The following is a 21426-nucleotide window of genomic DNA, read 5'->3' on the forward strand; positions in this document are numbered from 1 at the left end:
TTTCATGTGATGTTTTCTCATTGCTTCGAAGATATCTCTCAAATCCTGTGGTGATCTTTCGCAGCTTACTTTTGACGAGCATATCGTCAACGTAGACTTCTAAGGTACTACCAATCCATGGCCTGAAGATAGCATCGACCATTCTTTGGTATGTTTCCCCTGCGTTTCGAAGTCCGAAGGGCATTCTAGTGTAGCAATAAAGGCCATGTGGCGTGTAGAACGCCGTGTGTGGCTGATCTTCTTCTGCCAGAGCTACTTGGTTGTAGCCAGAATGTCCATCCATGAATGACAGTTCTTCATATCCTTCTACTGCTTCTACCAGCTGATCTATGCTTGGCAGGGGATACTGTCCTTTGGACATGCCTTGTTGAGGTTAGTAAAATCGATGCATATCCTAACCCCTCCATTTTTCTTAGACGACGACCATATTGGAGATCCACGTAGGGTACTTGACTTCCTTGATGAAACCTGCGTCTAGTAGTTTCCGAAGTTCTTTTTTCCACTGCCTTATGATACTCCGTGCAACTTTTTCTTATTTTTTGCCTGAAAGGTGGTGTGCCTGGTTTGATGCGCAGCTCGTTGGATTACTTTTGGGTCAATCCCAGGCAATCTCCTAATTTCCAGGCGAATACATCCGCGTATTCTTTAAGTAATTTGGTTAGAGAATCTTCTCTTTTTTCGTCCATTATGGTCCCTACTTTGATCATCTTCGGGTTTTCTTCCGTTCCTATGTTGATTTCTTTTACGGGCTCTACTGGCGTGAACACCGCTTCGGATCCCCGAGAACTGGGACGTTCTTTGATTGCTATTTGGTATGTTTTTCCTTCGTTGGCTGCTGAAGTACTTGTCTCTGTGTTTAGGACATTATCATCTTTGGTCAAACCCCTTCCTGTAGTTTCCTTGAGGAACAGGTCTATGGACTTCTCTTTCGCGCTTCTTTATTTTTAATTCTTCGGGTTTTTTCGCTGCTCTTCTTGTTCGTTGTTGATGCGATCCTGAGTGGCTTGGCACTCTCTTGCAGAGACCCGATCTCCCTTGATTTCCCATTACTCCCTCAGGTGTAGGGAATCTGAGATATTGGTAGTACGTTGCCGCCACTCCCTTGAGTTTATGTAGCCACTTTCGTCCGATAATGGCGTTGTAGGGGGATGGGGCGTCAACCACGCTGAATCGTGTTTCTACTTTCATGGGTCCGCGTTAACTTGCAACACGATGTCTCCCAATGGCTTCGTGGGTGCCCCATTGAATCCGTAGATGGTGTAATAAGAGGTCATCAGCTGTTTCTTCATGGAGTTTCATTCGTTTGAATGCGTCGTAGAATAGAACGTTTACTAGCTTCCCCCGTCTGAGGATCTTTTTGAGGTTACATCCAGCCACTGGTAGTGTGAGGACCAGGGGGTCGTTATGGTCTTCCATATCTTCTTAGATATCTTCAGCATCGAAAATAATAGGTGAGTCCATCCACTCTTCGTGTCTCGTCCACCTCTATCCCATCGATCTTATATACAATTCGCAGCGTTTTCGAACTGCTTCCGTAACCTCTTCCTATCTATGCTGTAAGTGAGGGCCCTGCGGCTTCAGAACACGAGATGGTGTTGATTGTGCGGTTCCCTTCTGGAAGCTGGACTGTCTTGGTTCGTTTGGATCTATCCTCGGCGACATCCTTTCGTATGTAATGTTTGAGCTCGCCAGCATCGATTAATTTTTGGATCATTATTTTGAGGTTTTTACATTTTTCGGTCTGGTGTCCGTTGAAGCAGTGATATTCACATAATCTTTAGACTTCTCGGTTCTCGGGGCTGTTTTCCCTTAGACCATGGCCACTCCAGGTTTTCCCTTCCTTTGATCTCTCAGGATCCGAGCATAGCTAGCGTTGAGCTTCGTGTAAACTTGATCTTCGAATTTTCGTCGCCTGTTCGTCGTTCGTCCCTTCGTTCCTTCCTGTCTTCGTGAGGCCGCTCCGCTGAACAATTCCTTTTGGCCCCATTGGTTTGTTCTGCTGAATTGGTACGGTGAGACTCTGCGTGTACGCCCTGGGTTTTCACGCTGGATTTCTTCAAGACGAGCGTGCTTTTCAATAATTATTCGAAGATCTCCCTCTGTCTTAGGTACGCTTCCATGAATCTCAACGAATAGTGGACTCATTCGGTCTAATCCCCACTTGTAGCAGTTGATACTTACCACCGGGTCCACACTCCTATGGCTTGGCAGACCTTGTGCCATCTGTTAGTGTATTCCCTCGTGGTTTCCTTATAGCCGATTGCAGCGAAAAGAGCTTATCCATTCCAGTATTAACATGTTGTGACATGTAAGTTCTTAAGAACTTTTCTGCGAGTTGGTCGTAGGAGTGGATGGAGTCTGGCGGAGATTATCAAACCAAGACAATGCCGATCCCTTCAGGCTCGATGGGAAGTATCTACAGAGTACTGCGTCGTTTTGACTCCATCTAGCCAAGACACGGTTATAATACCGAATGTGTGCAGCGGGATCACTGGATCCGTCATAGCATTCGAATGTCGGGACAGGGCACTTGAGTGGAATAGGGGTGTTGGCCAGGCGATGAGTTAGGGGCGTGGAGTTAGCCTCTCTCATGACCTCTTCTAACCTTCCCCCGCCTTGTCTACTTTTTAACTGCCTGATCTCTGCCATCATTTCATCACGCAGCTCTTCCATCGCGGGTGGTGCCCTACGCTCTTCTGCTCGTGATAGCTTGACTCTCCGTCGTTATAATCCGGGTCGGATGCGCTACTTCCCCTAGCCGTTTTCCATTGCTGCTACGATGACTCTTCGGTCTCGGTTTGGTTCTGGTGCCTTTGAATTTGCTTCATCGAGTTGTTGGCTCGTCTTTGTGCTTAGGGCAATCCGGTCTTTTAAATCCTGGTTTTCTCTGGCCAACAGAGCTAACATCTGCGTAAACCTTCTGGCTCTTCTTCAATTCCTCAAGCTCGGCCATCAATCGATGTGATTGGTTCGACCCCTGATTGGGAGTCCCAGCTCGTGCTACTACGGCCATGGTGCCGTTCTTCTATGGTTTGCACTAAAGGTGGGGGAGGTTCAGCTTCGATTGTTGGCATTTCCAGATCGGGCGGAGTGCCCATCTGCGGCGTTAGAGCCGCCGGCACAGTTTGATTCTGCTCGTTTGTTGATGGCATTCCGAAGGTCGGCGGGTGCGCGGGTTGGTGTGTTCTGGATTCATCCACCCTTTCTTTTGGTTGGTGAAATTGATTCGTAGCAAAAGTTTTGCTGGCTTCCGCAGCCTTTGGGGCTGCCGCTGTTGTACTATACTTTGTTGCCGCTGCTCTGAGGGCCGCGGCTGCGACGGAGTTAGCGTTCATAGGAGAAGTGATTTCCGCAGTGTCCTTCCTCTGACTGGTCATTTTGGCTTTGTCTCCTTTCTGCTTGCTCCGGGTGAAGACTGGGGTTGTCCTTGGTGCTTCCTTTGACGTGGCTTTGGATTTTCCTGCTTCCTGCATCTTTTCCATCTGGGTCCTTTTGTCGCTTTCGTTTTCTTTCTGCACAAGGGAATTTCAAACAGCGAGAAACAGAAATGTCCGTGCGGATCGGGTTAGTTTACAAAATTCCTTACTCCAAGACCGGGAAAAACTGCCCGAGGGCCACATAGAACTTTTAAAAATGCGGGTTCATTGAAGGTACGCGGGAACGTGAAAGGATCCCCTTGAAAATGCACGTAGATCTTTTTGAAATTTTTTGAAAGCGACCCACTGGAAAGCCAGGTCCGTACGAGATCTAAAAAATGTAAATCCATGGATCTAAGCGATAAATCTTTTCACCAGTTTAAATTGCTTCGACAGATACTGCCAGGACCATCGAAGATAACGGGTGCGTTTTTGAATATAGTAAAGTTAACAAAAGGTAAATACTGCTAGGGCTAATGAAATAGAGCAATCATATGCTAATTTAATATGAAATCACAGGATAAGATAAATCTTTTACCGGGACGAAGTCCCTGTTTCTAGCGCCAAATTGTGAACACGTAAATCACGAAGGCATCTACATGTTCACAAAAAATGTTCGCACTCTAGGTACAGACTCGCACTGATAATGCAATGGCATTGATTCCTTGGCTCCAAACCTTCGGGTTTATCATAGCCTCATCTAATAACATCGCGAGGGGCGTTTACGTAGGGGAAGATAAAGAAAACGAAGCATAAAAGTAAAACTCATGGAGCGTTAGACAAATATAAAGTGCTGAAATGTAAATAAGAGTGGGATTTACGTGGTTCAGCATTAAGGCCTACATCCACGGGGTTGTTGTTTCACTATATACTTGATAGTTATAAAGATAATCGAGTGACTTTGGGGTTTACATAGGTCTGTATATTGTAAAGGACTAACTTACACTTACAATCTTTCTCTCTCCTTCTCTTCCTCAATTTTTCGATCCTCTTACTCTTGGTGGAGAGGGGGTATTTATAGGGTTAGAGTGTGGGACCCATCTCTGAGGGCCGTTGGAACCTTATCTTCTTGTGTTTTGTGTCCATCACGCGGAGTTCTTCGTTCATTAATTCATCACGCAGAGTCGTTCTCGTTCGTTCCACGGGTTGATCGACACATATGCTGCTCAGAGTGTTTAATGCGGGTAGTTGAGGCGCCTGCTCGTGTCAGGCAAGTGTCTTCTGCCCCTGTCACATCCATGTTAGTTCACCTTCTCTCCACCGTTGATCTTGGATTCTTTTGGGGATGAGATAAAGTAACTCTTCGGGAGTTATTTGGTGCTCCGCAGTACATCATGTTACCGGTACATCTTTTTAACTTCTGCCCTTAGATTTGTTCGGGCAAAGATCCAACGTCGGCGGGATGGGCATCTTGGCTGTGGGCACGTGTCATCATGCTTTGATGACTTTGTCCGCATGCTCTCCACGTATGTTCCTATATACACGTGTTTGATGATGAAATATGTGCACACAGGACCGAATCTGTCACCATGACTCAAAACATGCCCATAGGCCATACGGGGAGATGTAAGCTTGCTAGAGACTTTTTTTCTTTTGGTAATATGGTAGAGACTTCTTTGATTCGCTGAATGATCCAGACGTGGTAGCATGGATTGCCATGATTGTAGGCTTATGTGCATGCACGATGGATCAAATAATGATGCAATAGAGCTGTTTAGATCTTTGCTTAGCGATGGACCGGAGCCTAACAATTAACGTTATCTGTCATGCTAAGTGCATGTTCAAGCTTGGCTTCGCTTAATCATGGGAGAGTGGGAAGCAGATTTACACTATTATTTTGAGATCAAGAGCTGAATCGTCAGTTTCTGTAGCAAATGCTCTAGTTGCCATGTATGCTAAAGCTGGAACTATTGAAATGCGAAACGGTTTTTCAATCAGATTTCATTTATCAAACAGAGATAATGTCACATGGACGTCCATGGGTATAGCGCTCAGCATGGTCTTGGATTAGAAGCTATTGAACTTCCTAAGGAGATGATTGCACGTCAAATGATCATACAACATAAGTTGGGGGTATTATCTGCATGTACCCATGCTGGATGGTTGAAGAAGGCCAAAATTATTTTGGTCTAATGCTGTTGGCGCAATGCGGAAGTGTGATGGATTTATGGAAATGATTTAATTGAAAGAGGATTGGTTTTAGTTAAGTGAGGCTTTGATTAATTGAAATTGGAAATGTTACAAGAGGTTTGGTGTAGCACCTTTGGCTTACACGTCTGGTTACAAAGGAAACTTTGGCTCACTTGGTTTAGCTCTCACTCTCACTCTTATTTCAGTCACCTGAGTTTTCTATGGATTTTGATTGATTCAAAAATGAACCGGAGCTTGCCTATTTATAGGCAGTGAGTGACCGACCACACTCTTTCTAGAATAGTCTAGTATGTATTTAGACTAGAACTTTCTTTCTACTAAACTCATCAACTGAGTTCGTACTTTAAGAACTCTCTAGACATTTGACCGATCAGTCTAGGCTTATTAAGGACTAGCCTAGATCATTCTAGACTTACTTTGTCTAGAAGATTATCTTCTCTGAACTGCCTTGAGCAATCTTGATTTTTCTAGATTTACTGTTTGCAAAATAACAAATTAATGTATATTTTTAACACCCCCTCTTAATTTGTGATGTTGAGCTTGTCTCTAAAATGATTGAACTTGTCCACCGTGACTGCTTTTGTGAAAATGTTCGCATTTTGTTCTTGCGTCGGACAGAATTGGAGCTCGATTTCCTTGTTCTCTACCAACTCTCTGATGAAGTGATGTCATAGCTCTATATGCTTCTTCCGTCCGTGGAACACTGGATTTTTTTCATTGCAATTGTAGAAATATTGTCACAGTAGATAGTTGTTGGTTATTTTTGCTTTTGTTGTAGGTCGGTCATTATTATTCTTAACCATACTGATTCACATGCTTCACTTGTTGATGCTATGTACTATGCTTCGGCTGACGATAGTGCCCCCGTACTTTGTTTCTTAGAACTCCAAGAGATAACTTTTGTTCCCATACAGAAAACATAGCCTGATGTGCTCTTTCGGTCTTCAATAGAACCTGCCCAATCGCTATCTGTGAAGCCAATTAAATCATTATCTTTTTCTCTTGTATACTTGATGCCAAAATCCTTCGTTCTCTTGATATACCGAAGAATTCTCTTTGCGGCTGCATAGTGTAACTTGCTTGGCTCGCTCATAAACCGAGAAACAATACTGGTAGCATTGACGATGTCTGGCCTTGTATTTGTTAAATAGATCAGTGAGCCGACTAGACTTCTGAATAAGGTTGGATCAACTTTTGTCGCTCCATCATTTTTTACCAATTTCTCATTGGTACCCATTGGAGTTGCAATTGGTTTGCAATCCATCATGTTGAACCTTTTCAGTAAGTCTTCTGCATATTTTTCTTGGAAAATAAATATTTCTTCTGGAGATTGTTTTACTTGAATCCCAAGAAAATATCGCATAAGTCCTAAGTCTGTCATCTCATATTCTTTCATCATCTCCTTCTTAAATTTTTCTGCCATCTCTTGTTTTGTACTGGCATAAATTAAATCATCGACGTAGAGACAGGCGATTAGAAAATCTGTACCTTGTTTTCTGATGTAGAGTGATGGCTCACTTGAACTTTTCTCAAATCCATTATCTCGGAAATACTTGTCGATTTTGTTGTTCCATGCACGCGGTGCTTTCTTGAGACCATATAGTGCTTTGCGGAGACGATATACCATTTTTTCTTTTCCTTTGCAGACATATCCTTGAGGTTGTTCGACGTACACCTCTTCTTCAAGTTCTCCGTTTAGGAACGCCGACTTTACATCCAATTGGTATACCTTCATTTTTAGTTGAGCTGCCAAAGCTAACACCATTCAGATTGTTTCCATGCGAGCGACTGGGGCGAATGTATCGTAGTAGTCAATTCCTGGTTGCTGGGAATATCCTTTTGTAACTAGCCTTGCCTTATTTTTTTGAATTGAACCGTCTTCATTATACTTTGTCTTGTAGACCCATTTCAGACCAATTATTTCTTTATCAATTGGATGATTGACAAGCTCCCATGTCTTATTTTTCTCGATCACTCGCATTTCTTCGTCCATGGCATGTCTCCATTTTTCTTCTTTTGCCGCTTCCTCATATTTTTGAGGTTCTAGTGCTATAAATGCACAATTAGATGTATCATAAATATCTCTTAGGGAACGCACCTTTCTAGGTGGGGCATTTGCTTCCAATGAACTTGGACTTTGTTGTGTTGGACTAGGAGATCGCGGGCTTGCTGGTGGAGTACTTTCTTCTTGACGTGGCTGATCTGGCTCGTCTTCAATGAGTGGTGGCAACTCGTAGTTGTCTGCTTCATCATTCCAATCCCATGATTTGAATTCATCAAAAATAACATCTCTTGAAATTACCAGTTCCTTTGTATCTGGCTTTAGAAGTCTATATGCTTTAGACTCTTCGCTGTATCCGATGAATATTAGCTTTTCTCCTTTTTCATCGAACTTTTCTCTATGTTGGGATGGAATATGTGAGTATGCTACGCAACCAAAAATTCTGAAATAAGTTACCTCGGGCTTTTTCTTATGCCAAGCTTCATATGGAGTATTGTTGAGAACTGCTTTTGTTGGCGAACGATTAAGGATGTAGACCGCCGTGTTGAATGCTTCTGCCCAGTAATTGTTGGGTAGCTTCCTTGCTTTCAACATGCTGCCATCCATTTCCACGATCGTACAATTTTTTCTTTCCGCGACGCCGTTTTGTTGTGGAGTGTATCGGACGGTAAGCTCCTTCTTAATACCGTTTTCTTTGCAGTAGTTGATAAACTCATTTGAGGTAAATTCTCCACCACGGTCTGTACGGAAAACCTTTAGTTGGTGACCACTTTGCTTCTCTGCCAACGCCTTGAACTCTAGGAATTTAAGGAATGCCTCGGACTTTTGCTCGAGAATATACACCCACATCATCCTGGTATAATCATCCACGAATAGGAGAAAATATCTTCTGTAGTTGAGTGGAGTTGTTCTTTTCGGACCGCAGATATCGGCGTGCACCAATTCGAGGGGCCTTCTTGCTCTCCACGATTTATTTGTAAATGGAAATCTATGGAACTTTCCAAGAATACAACCTTCACATATTGTATCTCCACCGCTGATATTGGGAAGACCAATTACCATGTTCTTTGATTTTAGAACCTTCAAGGATATATAGTTGAGATGCCCGTACCTCAAATGCCATAACTTGCATTCATCAATATGATTGGTACTCGTTGCACAATTTTCAATTGATGGCATAGATAGAGGAAAGACAAAATTTCCTGACATTTTTACTTTTGCCACCAATTGCTTGTTAATTTTATAATAAATTGTCCATTCTCTGTTCGAAATGTAGTGAGTACCCCTTTCTTATAAGTTGTCCAACACTTAATAAATTTTGAGTTAGGCCAGGAACATAAAGAACATCAGATATGTATCGAGTTTTACCTGACTTTGTACGTACGGATATAAATCCTCTTCCTTCAACATTCTGGAACTTTCCATATCCGAGCTTGACCGGTGGAATCTCTTGTTCCTCCAATTTTACGAAATATTCTTTGTTTCCTGTCATATGGTTGCTGCATCCGCTATCGACGTACCATATACCTTGTGCTTCTTGTTGCGAGGTGAGGCAGGAATAAAATACTTGATTTTGAGAATTATTTGTCTCGGAATAGTTAGCTTCGTTAAGCCAACAATCTTTTTCCATGTGATTTAATTTATCACATTTGGTGCACTTATATTTACAATTTTCGGTTGCATGGCCAAACTTTTTGCAAACATTGCAACGGAGATTTGAGGAGTAATTTTTTCCGTACCTTTGATTGTTGTTTCTGTAACCTCCTTTTCCTCTTCCACGTCCGCGGTAGAAATTTTTGGGCCCTTGATTTGATGTCGACCCTTTCTCATGAGGTGATGTTGATGACAATCCCCCTCTGGAGCTTTCTTTTCTGGCTTCCGTATTTTTCTTTTCACTGAAATTTATTTTTGTTTGAAACGCCTGCTCCAAAAGTTGCTCCGCGAACCTATTTATCCTTTTCTCGTGCGCCTCGAGTGAACCCATTAATTCGTGTACCGAGAGAGTCGATAAATTTTTGGACTCTTCAATGGCAGCGACGATGTGATCGAATTTGAACGGTAAGCTCCTTAAAATCTTTTCTACAACTCTTTTATTTTCTATGGTATCTCCATAACTACTAATTTGATTTACTATACCAGTAATTCTTGAAAAGAAATTCTAGATAGTTTAATGGAGATTACCTTTTCTGATCCTTGGAATGCTTCTTTGAGAATATTCCAGGCCTCCTTCGAAGTTTTCGCCATCGAAATTCGAAGAAAAATAGTTTTGCTTACCCCTTGTTGTAGAAATAGTAGTGCTTTAGCATCCTTCTTCTTGTTTTCTTTGTACTCCTTTTTCTCTGCATCCGTCCATGACGATAGAGCTTCTGCCGACTCGGGTACCTTATAACCATCTTCTACAAAATCCCATAAGTCTTGTGAAATGAATAATGTTTTCATTTGTAAACTCCAATAATCATAACTCTCACCATCAAAAATTGGAATTAGACTTTGGGCATAATTGAAACCTTGAATACTTTGGTTAATTGCCATGAGTAGAGTTTTAGGATTACTGGGTTAGGTTTGCTCTGATACCAAATTTGTTGGCGCAATGCGGAAGTGTGATGGATTTATGAAAATGATTTAATTGAAAGAGGATTGGTTTAAGTAAAGTGAGGCTTTGATTAATTGAAATTGGAAATGTTACAAGAGGTTTGGTGTAACACCTTTGGCTTACACGTCTGTTTACAAAGGGAACTTTGGCTCACTTGGTTTAGCTATCACTCTCACTCTTACTTCACTCATTTCAGTTTTCTATGGATTTTGATTGATTCAAAAATGAACCGGAGCTTGCCTATTTATAGGCAGTGAGTGACCGATCACACTCTTTCTAGAATAGTCTAATATGTATTTAGACTAGAACTTTATTTCTACTAAACTTATCAACTGAGCTCGTACTTTAAAAACTCTCTAGACATTTGACCGATCAGTCTAGGCTTATTACTGACCAGCCTAGATCATTCTAGACTTACTTTGTCTAGAAGATTATCTTCTATGAACTGCCTTGAGCAATCTAGATGTTTCTAGTTTTGCTGTTTGCAAAATCACAAGTTAATGTATATTTTTAACAAATGCAACATATACACACGACACATGATTGCACCAGCTTTAAACTTCATAGAGAAGATGCCAATTGAACCGTGTTATAGCTTGGGGTTCACTATTAAGTGCATGTAGGGCTAATAAAAATGATGAGTAATCGGCAGAATCTGTGGCATCAAATTACTGGAAATTGATCCTGGGAATGGTGGAGATTATGCAGTTAGCCATTGCCAATATATATTCTGTATGTGGAAGATATGAAGATAATGCAAAAATAAGGAAGTTGGTGAATTACAGAGGTGTGAAGAAGAAAAGAAGAGTTAGCTGGCTTGAGAATGAGATCAACAAAACAATAAATGTAGTAAACAAAACCCAACATTTCCTAGCTCCTTGCTGGTCACCATTTCATTTGTACATGTTGCCTGATGATGGCTAATGCTTGTATGTCATTTGGTGTGACAGCGTTTTCTCACCCATTTGGTATGTATTTACTGTTTAAGATATCACTGCAGGGCTAGGAAATAAGCGGAGGCTCTCACCGAGGTTGACTCTTTTCTTGTAGGTTCATACAACTACAGACTCAACAAGGCATTTGCATTGAAGCAACATTTCAGCAAGTACTGGATGGGACTGCATTACTATCTATAGCTCGCAAGAGATAAACACTTTAGAATAGACCAAAGGTTATGTTTATACATGGCCGAGCCCAAAAAAAAAAGAGAAGGGTTATGTTTACATTGACCAGTCAACTGACATAAGACTATTGGTACAACTTGCACATTCATCACAGAGCAAAGGTTACCCACAATCAATTCAATCGATCTAACTATGATTTCTGTAATTACAACTTGAGTTACCAGCTAAGATGGGTTAGGCAATCTCCGAATTTTAGTCTCAAACAAAGAAAAAGAGAATACAACTTAAAGATCTTCAATTTAAACAAATAGATCTCATTATAAAAACATACTCCCGCCATCCCTAATTAGATGAGCTATATCGTTTTTAGTTTTGTCCAACAATAGATGAGCTATTTCAATAATCAAGGGGGTATTTCTAAAACTATCATTTTAATTGATTATTGTTACTATATGAAATATGTATAATTTGATAGTCATGTTTATATTCATTGCGTAGGTGTTTTAAATGCTTTTCAACGGTATAAAGTTTATAAAAAACCGTGGTATAGTTTAAGAGATAAATCGTTTATAAATTTTACTAATTATTATCCATAACGGTATAATTGTAAAAAATACTTAAATGTACTCCACTTTCTTCTTTGCCTTAAAATTTGTGCAAACAACAAATAATTCGTCTAATTAGGGATGGAGGGAGTAGTATATTTCACATAAATATGATCTTCTCTAATAGCAAAGATGGATTAGGTAATCTCAATTCACAGAGATTTAGGTCTTAGATAACAAAAACTACAAAAGAAAATTAAGAACTTCAATTTAAGCAGAGAGATCTCAGTACAAAACATAATCTAAGATAATACAAGTACACATTGAATGGTATTGCATTTCATGCTTCACTGTTATTTTCACTTCTTTCTTGCTGTGATACTGCAACCGATTCTGATTCAAAGGGAAAACGCCATACAATCAAATCAGGGCAGTAGTAACAACTGTGAATAACATAAATTTAAATTTTTGAGAGGAAATATCATTATGCTGGTGCATTTTGTTGTTAACTGATGATGCTCTATAGATCCATCTGCTATGATTAATTGTGTTGCTGTGATGTGTTTGTTGCGATAGATAATAATCATAGATGGGAGATGCTGTTGTTTGTTTGGGGTTAGGGTTTGCATCCTTCCTTCCTTTTAACTTTCTCTACAAACAGACCAAGAAGCAGGCACAAATTGGATGAACAAGTAGAAAAATGTTTACTACTTATAACGATGAATCTGCCCATTTAGTTTAGGTTTTAGATGTTGTCGGTCGATTTCAACTTTATTAATTATCTAACGGCTGATCCATTACATATAATTGACCGTAATTGCTGAACAACATATTGTGTTACACACGGCTGTGAGTGATAATTGCTTTAGAGGGTAGGATCTTTTTGCAAGGTGTCATCTGAGAATGTCATCTACAAGGTATATTCCTGTCACTTAAAATACTTGACAAGGCCAATTGTGATCTCTGACCAGCATTATTTAGATGTGCATTGTAATCTCCAAGTACGGCTGTTCCGTCTTATGGTGATCAGCCATTCTTGTGTTCTGCTTTTCCACTCTTGGTTGATTCTGCTCTTGTTTGCTATATGCATAAACCAAGGGGGACTGAAGTAGCCAGAGTTTCTCATGGATGGTGGTCAAATCAGTTGTTCAGGATATACGGAACTAAAGAAGATCTTTTCTTCATACCATCATCCTAGTTGGACAGAAAACAAGTAACTGCTTTTAAATACTTCAATGTACCCATTCAATACTTCAATGTAAATTCATAATAGTTCCTGCAGTTGGTATATGCAGATTTTAAACCTATCTAGAATAGATCATTCAAAGGCTGGGGTGTCAAAGAAATTAGAATAGTAATATAACGCAGAAGAAAAGCAGCGTTGAGTTGCGGAAGACTTGAATTCTTCTGCATTTTTACCAAGAGGGAAATTCAACCACGCAACTTGTTGAGGCTCTCGGAAGACTTGATATGTGCGCCATGAGTTCTTCTTTTTTCTTCGTGTTTAAAAGGTAAGAGTGAGCACAACTGGAAATTGACATTGTTCTCAAAGCTTTGGCATTCATCAAAATTAGTTTCATCCATTCCATCTCCATTGGGTTCCCAATAAACTCCTTAAAGTAGACCGATTTAAGATGTGGAAATAAGCTACCAGAATCAGCCCCCACATCACGTGTCCAATCATCATCTTCACCCTCAGCAGCATCAGCATCGCTGCCTGCAACATCATCTTCACTGCCATGGTTATCTTCACCCTCGGCAGCATCGGCGTCATCGTCTACAACATAATCTTCTTCTTCATCATCACTGATTGGAGGCTCCGTCTGGATTGAAATTGAAAAAGATAAGACATATGAAAAGATAATTACCACATGTATAATATCCTAGGTCTTGTTATGTTGTTTATATATTTAGCCAATGACAGTACGCGTGCAAAACTGATATTTCTGCAGAATTTACCTTGTTAAATACAAGTAACTTCAGATTAGGTGTTGCTTTGAGCAAAGCAATTAGTGTTTTATGAGCGGTTACTTCCTCAAACATGATCAACTCCTTGGTGTTACGTAATGTAGGCAACTTTTCTAATAGATCGACTGCGAAGGAGATAGCCTATTCGGAAAAAGGCAATAACAAAAATTAAAATAAGTTTCATTAAGCTAAATTAAACAAGCATGTTCAGAAAGTCTTTTTTTACTGGTCATCAACAAAGCACAATTGAGGTCGAAATACATAATCCCTAGACATTGCCAAAACAGAACAAACAATCCTTGAAATATGTGGCCGAGTAACCTCTCAAAATACTTGTTCCTCATCTAAGGGTCCACAATCACCATTGAACAACATTAAAAAACACTGGATGGGTCACTATTTCATGTTCAAATTAGCATTTCAAGCAGCAAAAATCAGGACACAACGAAGATGCAGAGCAAAGGCCAGGAAGGAACAAACAAACCAATTCCTTCAAAATAAGTCTTTGACAATGCAGAACAGTTTCTCAGAGAAAACATAATCCTAGACACCACAATAACAGAACGAACCATCATCAAAATACATGGCCGAGTAAACGCTAAAAAAACTTTTTCAACCTCTAAGGGTCCACAACCACCATTTAGTAACATCACCCAAGAAGAAAACACATATACTGCCTCAAGATCAGAAAACACTTGATGGGTCACTAGTTTTTTTAACTGGTCATCAACAAAGCACAATTGGTGTCGAAATACATAATCTCTACACATTGCAATAACAGAACGAAACATCCCTCAAAGTACGTGTCCGAGTAAACACTAAAAAAACTTGTTCATAAGGGTCCACAACCACCATTTAATAACATTGGCCAAGAAGAAAACTCATATACTTTTGCCTCGAGATCAGAAAACACTTGATGGGTCTCACCAGTTCATGTTCTTTTCAAGCAGCAAAAATCAGGATATGACAAGGAAAAGAAGCAGAAATTACTCTAAAAATTAGCAGCACGCAAATACCTGTAGGGTACCATCAGAAACAAATAGGTGTTTTATATTTGCAAGGGCTCGAAGAAACTGACTTATTGCTGCACCATGACTAATCCTTTGCTTCCTTGTTGCAACATATGGTTTAAAGCGAAATTGGACTGCTGCTCTAACTAGTAAAGGAAAGGCTGTCAGAACATACTCCTTGGCAACACTACCATTGTAATACAAAGTCTCCAGGTTTGGTGCATGAACTTTGAGAGTACAGCCTCGTAATCCGTCGTCCCAATTATCAATCTTTAAATGTTTCAGTGCAGGTGTTGAAATACAGAAATTTGGCATACCGAACCAAGTGCAATGTTCAATTCTGAAATCTTCAAGGACTGGGCAATTGGAAAAGAGCTTCTCATTCCAGTATTCATTGCTAAACTCGACACCTTCAGTTTCAAGGGACTTGAGTTTTGGAAAAGATATAATAATTAGGTAAGCGGACATCAGGGGATATTTGAAGCTTCAAAGAAATCAGTGATTCACAGGTAAAAAGAGAACGGGTAATAAGCAGCGGTTCTTTCTGAATCAAATACAGACTGAGTTGTTGAACGTTATGCCTTACAGCCCATGTGGTCCATGAATTGACTCGATTAACATTCAAATGTTTATACCAGGTGATAGCAAACCTTTGTATATTTTCCCCACTACACCGACGTTGCAATGTTCCATCTACGAAATCCATGAACTCATTGATCTTCGAATCAGTGGGTTCGAAACATCCGGGCTCTTGAAAATCAAGGATTGGGTTGGTCATCCAAATGTAGCTCCATTTTTTGGATAACACGCTAGTTTGAGCAACATGCTTGATTTTAAGAAAGGAGAGGATATGATGTATAAGTGGGTCGGGTAAATTGCTGATCCTATCAACTTCCTCCTCCGCCCTCTTATTCAAATCTATGTCTTCTTCCATTTTATTGTTCAGTGTAAACAAAATGAAAATTTAGGAGAGATTATAACTTGACTAATTAATGTTATTTGAACCCTAAACCTTAAAATGACGAAACAATTATTCAATTGAACTACGTTCTTAGTGTTAAACAGTAACAAAAAGTAGCTAAGGATGCTTCTGATTTCTACAAAAAAATAAAATTGAAAACAGTTTCTAGGGTTTATTCAATTGAACTTTCGATTCATTTACCAGCAAAATTGGTTTTGAACATGAATTCTTCAAATTATAATTTTGATTGATCTAAATTATATTGGCGGAGGAGGTGGTAGCAGTGGTAAAGGTGGTGCTGGTGGTGATGGCGGGACGAGGTGTAGAAAGTAGAAGCGGTGGCGGTAAGTTGTTGCTGGAAGAGGAGGAGAGATAGAGAGTTTAGATCTGATTTTGAAAAATAAAGATAAGCAATTGGTTTTCACTCGGTGAAAACAATAAAGGGTGAAATTGAAATTGAGTATTAAATAATTTCCATTTTTAAAAGGTGGGATATATTTATTATTGGAAAGGATAGTTATGAAGATCCATGAATAATCGGGATAATAATTTAATTTCCACAATACATTATGTACGCCCGACCACTTAGTCTTATCCTATCTAGTCAGTCCTAGGGGAATATATTTAATTTGATGTAACCACCTATCCTATAAAATAGAAAGAGGAATAGGTTGGTAAGGGTAGTCTATTAACTAAGGCTAGCCCCATCTCTCTCAGATGGTCTTCATAGGTCTTCTTCTTCCTCCTTAGAGTTCCATGGGAGCCTCTCCAATGGAGATCTTGTAACACCTCACAATCATAGTGAAACCCGTAGATGTAGGTCATAATTGACCGAACCATGTAGAGCTGGCAAACGGGCGGGTCGGGGCTTGCCCGTTACGGGTTACACGGGTTCGGGTTAATACGGGTTGAAACCCGCGGGTTGAAATTCTTCACGGGTTGTCATTCCTTCAACCCGTGCCCGTAACGGGTTGAACCCGCGGGTTCACTGGTTAGCCCGCCCGTTTCAGAACTGACAAGGGTTGCTAATTAAGCCATCTTTTCTTGTCCATACTGCCAAGGGTTGAACTCAATCGGTTGCACAACCTCGATTAAGCTATTCACTTTTGCTCTGTGTTCATTATACTTATAATTGTATTTGTAAATTGGTGTTTCGCCATATGGTGTAGTTACTACTTCATTAGTCAAGTCGAACCATTTTGGAGTAAATGTGTCGCCGTTGGCTTCTCTACTTTTCCTTTCCTTTCTCTGTCTCACCTCTAGGTTGTTTTTCTCCTTGCTGACTTTTGATAGTTCTCCCTTCTCAAGTGCATATCTATCAGGACGTAAACGAGAATCTGATGCCAACATCTGCCTAGGGTGCAGTATCCAAACTGTTTACCTTATGTGAGAAGTATGTAAACTGATATTTATCCTTGAGTGGAACATCAGGAACTCTCCACATCTGCATATCAAACAGCATCGTTAAAATAAATATATAAGCACCAAAATGCTTTTTCAAAGCGGGAAGTTATACTAGACTAAGAATGCAAATCCATATTTAAACATGTGAACCAATTTGACGAGGATTAAGAAAACGAATAATAATGTTCGATATTAACTCTGACCTCTTTTGGTTCAGTTCCTGAAAGCGGTTTTCCTTCCTCATCGCATGGTTGATAACTCATACTCTCTGTCCATTTTCCAGTCATAAGGATTTTGGGTTCCTTGGAAGCATTGTAAACATACCCATCCACTATAAAGCGAGTCACGGGTTTGCGGGTTGAACCCGCGGGTTCACGGGCCGGGACGGGTTAACCCGTTTACTCACAAGCCGACATTTCTCCAACCCGAACCCGGCTTGTTTCAAAACAAGCCGAGCCGGGTTCGGGTTTTCACGGGCCGGGCACGGGTTAACCCGCGGGTTTTGGCTTGTTTGCCAGCTCTAGAACCATGTAAAAAGATCTGTCTCCCTTTACTTTCCTGCACTTTATCTTCTTTTGTGTGTGTTGATGTATGTTTTGATGGTTAAGATTAGAGCTGGCAAACGGGCGGGTCGGGTCTTGCCCGTTGCGGGTTCCACGGGTTCGGGTTAATACGGGTTGAAACCCGCGGGTTGAAATTCTTCACGGGTTGTCATTTCTTCAACCCGTGCCCGTAACGGGTTTAACCCGCGGGTTCACGGGTTAGCCCGCCCGTTTCAGAAACTGTATATTACCAGTAGTAAACAGAAAGAAAACTCTTTCTCTTCTTCACTCTTCTTCTTCTTCTGCCCGCCTCTCACTGTTAGAACTTAACCAACAGAGTACCCATACAAGTTCATCCCAATCTCCACATGCATGTTTTTCTTCTTGCATAACATCATCATATCCCCCACCACTGTCACCTTCCTATCGTCATAATCCATCCTAATTGCAGATGAAGAACAAATCCCAATTAAGATTTCCACCTGAAATTCAGAAAATAGAGAATTGGGTGATGGCACTGATTCTGAAATTGCAGATGAAGAACAAAGAAGTATTTATGGGTTTTAATGTTTGTCAAGAAAAAGAAAACGGTGATTCTGTAGAGACGAACTAATTGAAGAAGAGGTGAAGTTGTTATCAGATTTATAGGATCGATTGCTGCCGGTGATTTGAGGGGTTGGAGGAAATTTATGGTGAAAAAATTTAATAGGAGGATGAAAATAGGGTTTGCATCAATTTTGGGTTCTAATCTAGTTATGAGAAGATTGTGAAATTAGGGTTCTTAAACAAAGATGAGTAATGGGTTGATTGCCGTAATGGAAAGAGGAAATCTGTCGAGTTGGAGAATTCCGGAATATGCCGTTCAATCTCAACGAACACAGGAATTTATACTTCATCAACAATCAAATAACACGATCTGATTCAAACCAGTTTATGGCTTCTTCTTCAAAAAAGGATTGTTAACCACTGAAGGTGAGATTAAGAAGGGTACTAGATGTTGAACTGGATGGGAATGGTTTTGGAAGGTCAGTTTCAGCTAGTGAGTTCCTCAATTTCAATTTGTTTGTTTTGATTTTAGTTGAGACAGTAATGTTGTTATCTTGGATTCAATTAGAGTTTCATTCTGATAAGAAATTTATCTCTTTTGTAATTTGGGGGTATCAATTGATGTAGTTTTTAAATGTGAAACCGACGAAAAATTGGAGAAAGAAGATATCAATGATGCCATTGAAGATGGTGAAGAATTGACTGGTTCAGTTGGTGTTTGCTGATGGGCTGATTTCAGAAGGGTTTGTGATTGAGTTAGTTTTTTTGAGGTGTTATTGGGATCGAATTAGTTTCTTAGGCTGTGGTGTTTTTCAGTTCAGCTCTAGTTCAATATTGCAGTTATAAATTAGTTTGATTTCAATCCGAAATTGGTAGCATAACAGGCGAATTGATATGAGAAAAATAAATGGATCTCATACTCTCTCTGTTTTATCTTTTTATGTTCTCAATCTTAAGCACGTGTGCAATTTTCACCAAGAAAAATCAACGGGTTATGTTCAACCACGTATTTCTTTTTCTTTCTTAATCTAAAGGGGCTTGCTCGTTGCGGGTTGTACCCGCGGGTTCACGGGCCGGGACGGGTTAACCCGTTTACTCACAAGCCGACATTTCTCCAACCCGAACTCGACTTGTTTTGAAACAAGCCGAGCCGGGTTCGGGTTTTTACGGGCCGGGTACGGGTTAACCCGCGGGTTTTGGCTTGTTTGCCAGCTCTAGTTAAGATCATCATGGGTGTAGTAGCAGAAAATATGCAACTACAATGATTGCATGAATTTTTGTCTTGAGACTTAGGCATGTTAGTCATCCTAGTCAGATTGTTTGAATGATTTCTTGTTGCCTGACTCAGTTAAGCTGACTGAGTTGAACGGTGTTGACCCACCGAGCTACGTGAGTTGACTCAGTGGACCGAGTAGGACCTTGACCCTGGATTTTTGATGGCGTGGACTGTTAGTTGACTCCTTTGACCGTCAGTGACCGTTAATTTGACCCAGATGGACCGGGCCTTATGTATTGGGCCGAGTTTAGTGGGCTTAGTGCCATGTATTCTTAGTTTGATGTTTTGGACCTCTTATGGTCTGAATTAGCTTTTGGTTCCTTTTACAAGGTTGTAGATATTCGTGAGACCTATCGTTACACTATAGAACTAACCGAATTGAATTAGTAAACCTTAGATGTGTTAAATATAGAGAATAAAAAGGTGTAGAATCATAAATGGGCTTAGAACCATTAGATAGTTCACTTAGCTATAACTAGAGTATTGTTTGAGATTATGTTATGAGCCTTTTGGCTAATCTTTATAGTGCTTGTGTGATTAATAGTTAATATTTATTAACAACGATCAATCTAAAGAATGAACCAGCGGATTATGGATCTCAAGGTATGCGAGGCTTGTCATCAAAAGAGGTGGGAATCGATAACGAACTCTCTTGTATTCATTATTGTTTTATAAATCTATCTTTTGTGAAATTCATGCATATCTTTGTTATTATATGATAGTGTATGCATGTATTATATGTGTGTACTACAAACTAGTTTTCTTTTACATATTGAGATGGGCTTGGATCCTTAAAAACAACTAATATCTGTGTTTTGAGAGTATTTACTTATTTTTTTAAATGTGATTCTTTCCATTGACTGAAAAGCGGTTACATTCTTTATTATTTATTACCATGAAAGGGATAAGGTTTCATTTTGATTGGTTTGAGATGTGTGCCCCCAAATTTTATATCTATTTTATGCAAACCTAGATAGGCCTCGTTGGGTGGAATATTATATAGGTCTGGTTTTAATTTGGCCATTATATTTTCCCTATTTCTGTGCGGGAGCAATGCATGTCTCATACGTGGATGTTTATTGTTTCTTTTAAATTACTTTCAAAGTTATTATATTTTTGTTCTAGTATTTTAGGAAAAGAATGTTGGGAATGTTATAGGTGGTTGTTGGTCTTGTTTTATGGAATGAGATGACATTCCATAAAATTTTGACTTTCAGTCAGATATAATGTTTCCATCATTTGTTTTCTTTGAGTACTTGCTATGTAGAGTGCGCTTACATTGAGGTACTTGTAAGGTACAAATCTTATATTACTACGGGGTCGTCAAACCTCAGGGCGCTTTAATGATCATTGAAGGATCCGCAAGAGTCACGCCTAACTACTCCGAAGGACTGCATCGCTTAACTATTATTTCTGTTGTGAATCTGTGTCGCAAGATTGGTTGGTAGAACTTTATATTTACGTCAACTTATTATCTTAATATGCTTTATCGGTTTTCCGTGTTTTATCGGTTTTCAGTAAAACCTGCATTGTTTACAAATCATTCTAATGATTACTTGAAAGTTAGTTGTTATTTCTACTGGGCACCCTTCGGGATGATGTGCTCACCCATTCCCACTTTCAGTTTCAGAGACAGATCAAAATGTTCACGTGGCGATGAAAGCTTCGAGGAGTTGGTTAGCTTCCGCTATGTTTATTTTGTGTTATATTCTATTTGTAAACGAACTCGCTATAAAATATGTATCATTTGAGAGGAGTTCTTGTATTTATTTCAGAGAAGGTTTAGATTCGGGTTAATTTTTGTTTAGAAATTTTAGATTATTTTCTAATTAGATGTTTTAGATCCTTAGTGCCTCTTTTTATAGTTAATAACTTGAATTAGTCAGCT

At 39.9% G+C, this 21426-nt stretch overlaps 2 protein-coding genes across 3 annotated transcripts; both read right to left on the minus strand.

The window, feature by feature from the left end:
- Nucleotides 1-13118: 13118 nt before the first annotated feature.
- LOC113334370 (putative F-box/FBD/LRR-repeat protein At1g78760) lies at nt 13119-16142 on the minus strand. 2 transcript variants are annotated; one of them, XM_026580641.1, is made up of 3 exons: nt 14816-16142; nt 13791-13940; nt 13119-13654 (listed from the first exon to the last, which is right to left on the minus strand). In XM_026580641.1, exons 1-3 carry the CDS (start codon nt 15275-15277, stop codon nt 13247-13249), a joined length of 1020 nt encoding a protein of 339 aa, XP_026436426.1. In that variant the 5' UTR covers nt 15278-16142; the 3' UTR covers nt 13119-13246. The 2 variants fall into 2 exon arrangements, with proteins under 2 accessions (XP_026436426.1, XP_026436427.1); XM_026580642.1 differs by lacking the exon at nt 13791-13940.
- Nucleotides 16143-16799: 657 nt separating this feature from the next.
- LOC113334706 (oxysterol-binding protein-related protein 3C-like) lies at nt 16800-17461 on the minus strand. Its single transcript, XM_026580897.1, has 3 exons — nt 17378-17461; nt 17152-17214; nt 16800-17069 (listed from the first exon to the last, which is right to left on the minus strand). Exons 1-3 carry the CDS (start codon nt 17459-17461, stop codon nt 16800-16802), a joined length of 417 nt encoding a protein of 138 aa, XP_026436682.1.
- Nucleotides 17462-21426: the final 3965 nt, after the last annotated feature.

The sequence above is a fragment of the Papaver somniferum genome, unplaced genomic scaffold (genome assembly GCF_003573695.1).
Source record: "Papaver somniferum cultivar HN1 unplaced genomic scaffold, ASM357369v1 unplaced-scaffold_137, whole genome shotgun sequence".
In the NCBI taxonomy this organism is placed as follows: Eukaryota; Viridiplantae; Streptophyta; class Magnoliopsida; order Ranunculales; family Papaveraceae; genus Papaver; species Papaver somniferum.

What these genes read in the sequence shown, in the direction of transcription:
- LOC113334706 (XM_026580897.1), bottom strand. Translation starts at nt 17,461, where the DNA reads ATGACTGGAAAATGGACAGAGAGTATGAGTTATCAACCATGCGATGAG. An exon ending in CAGGAACTGAACCAAAAGAG is followed by an intron (nt 17,215 to 17,377) that starts GTCAGAGTTAAT and finishes TTTGATATGCAG; the next exon opens with ATGTGGAGAGTTCCTGATGT. An exon ending in TTACATACTTCTCACATAAG is followed by an intron (nt 17,070 to 17,151) that starts GTAAACAGTTTG and finishes GCACTTGAGAAG; the next exon opens with GGAGAACTATCAAAAGTCAG.
- LOC113334370 (XM_026580641.1), bottom strand. Translation starts at nt 15,277, where the DNA reads ATGTCCGCTTACCTAATTATTATATCTTTTCCAAAACTCAAGTCCCTT. An exon ending in TTTCTGATGGTACCCTACAG is followed by an intron (nt 13,941 to 14,815) that starts GTATTTGCGTGC and finishes TTTTCCGAATAG; the next exon opens with GCTATCTCCTTCGCAGTCGA. An exon ending in AGTTACTTGTATTTAACAAG is followed by an intron (nt 13,655 to 13,790) that starts GTAAATTCTGCA and finishes ATTTCAATCCAG; the next exon opens with ACGGAGCCTCCAATCAGTGA.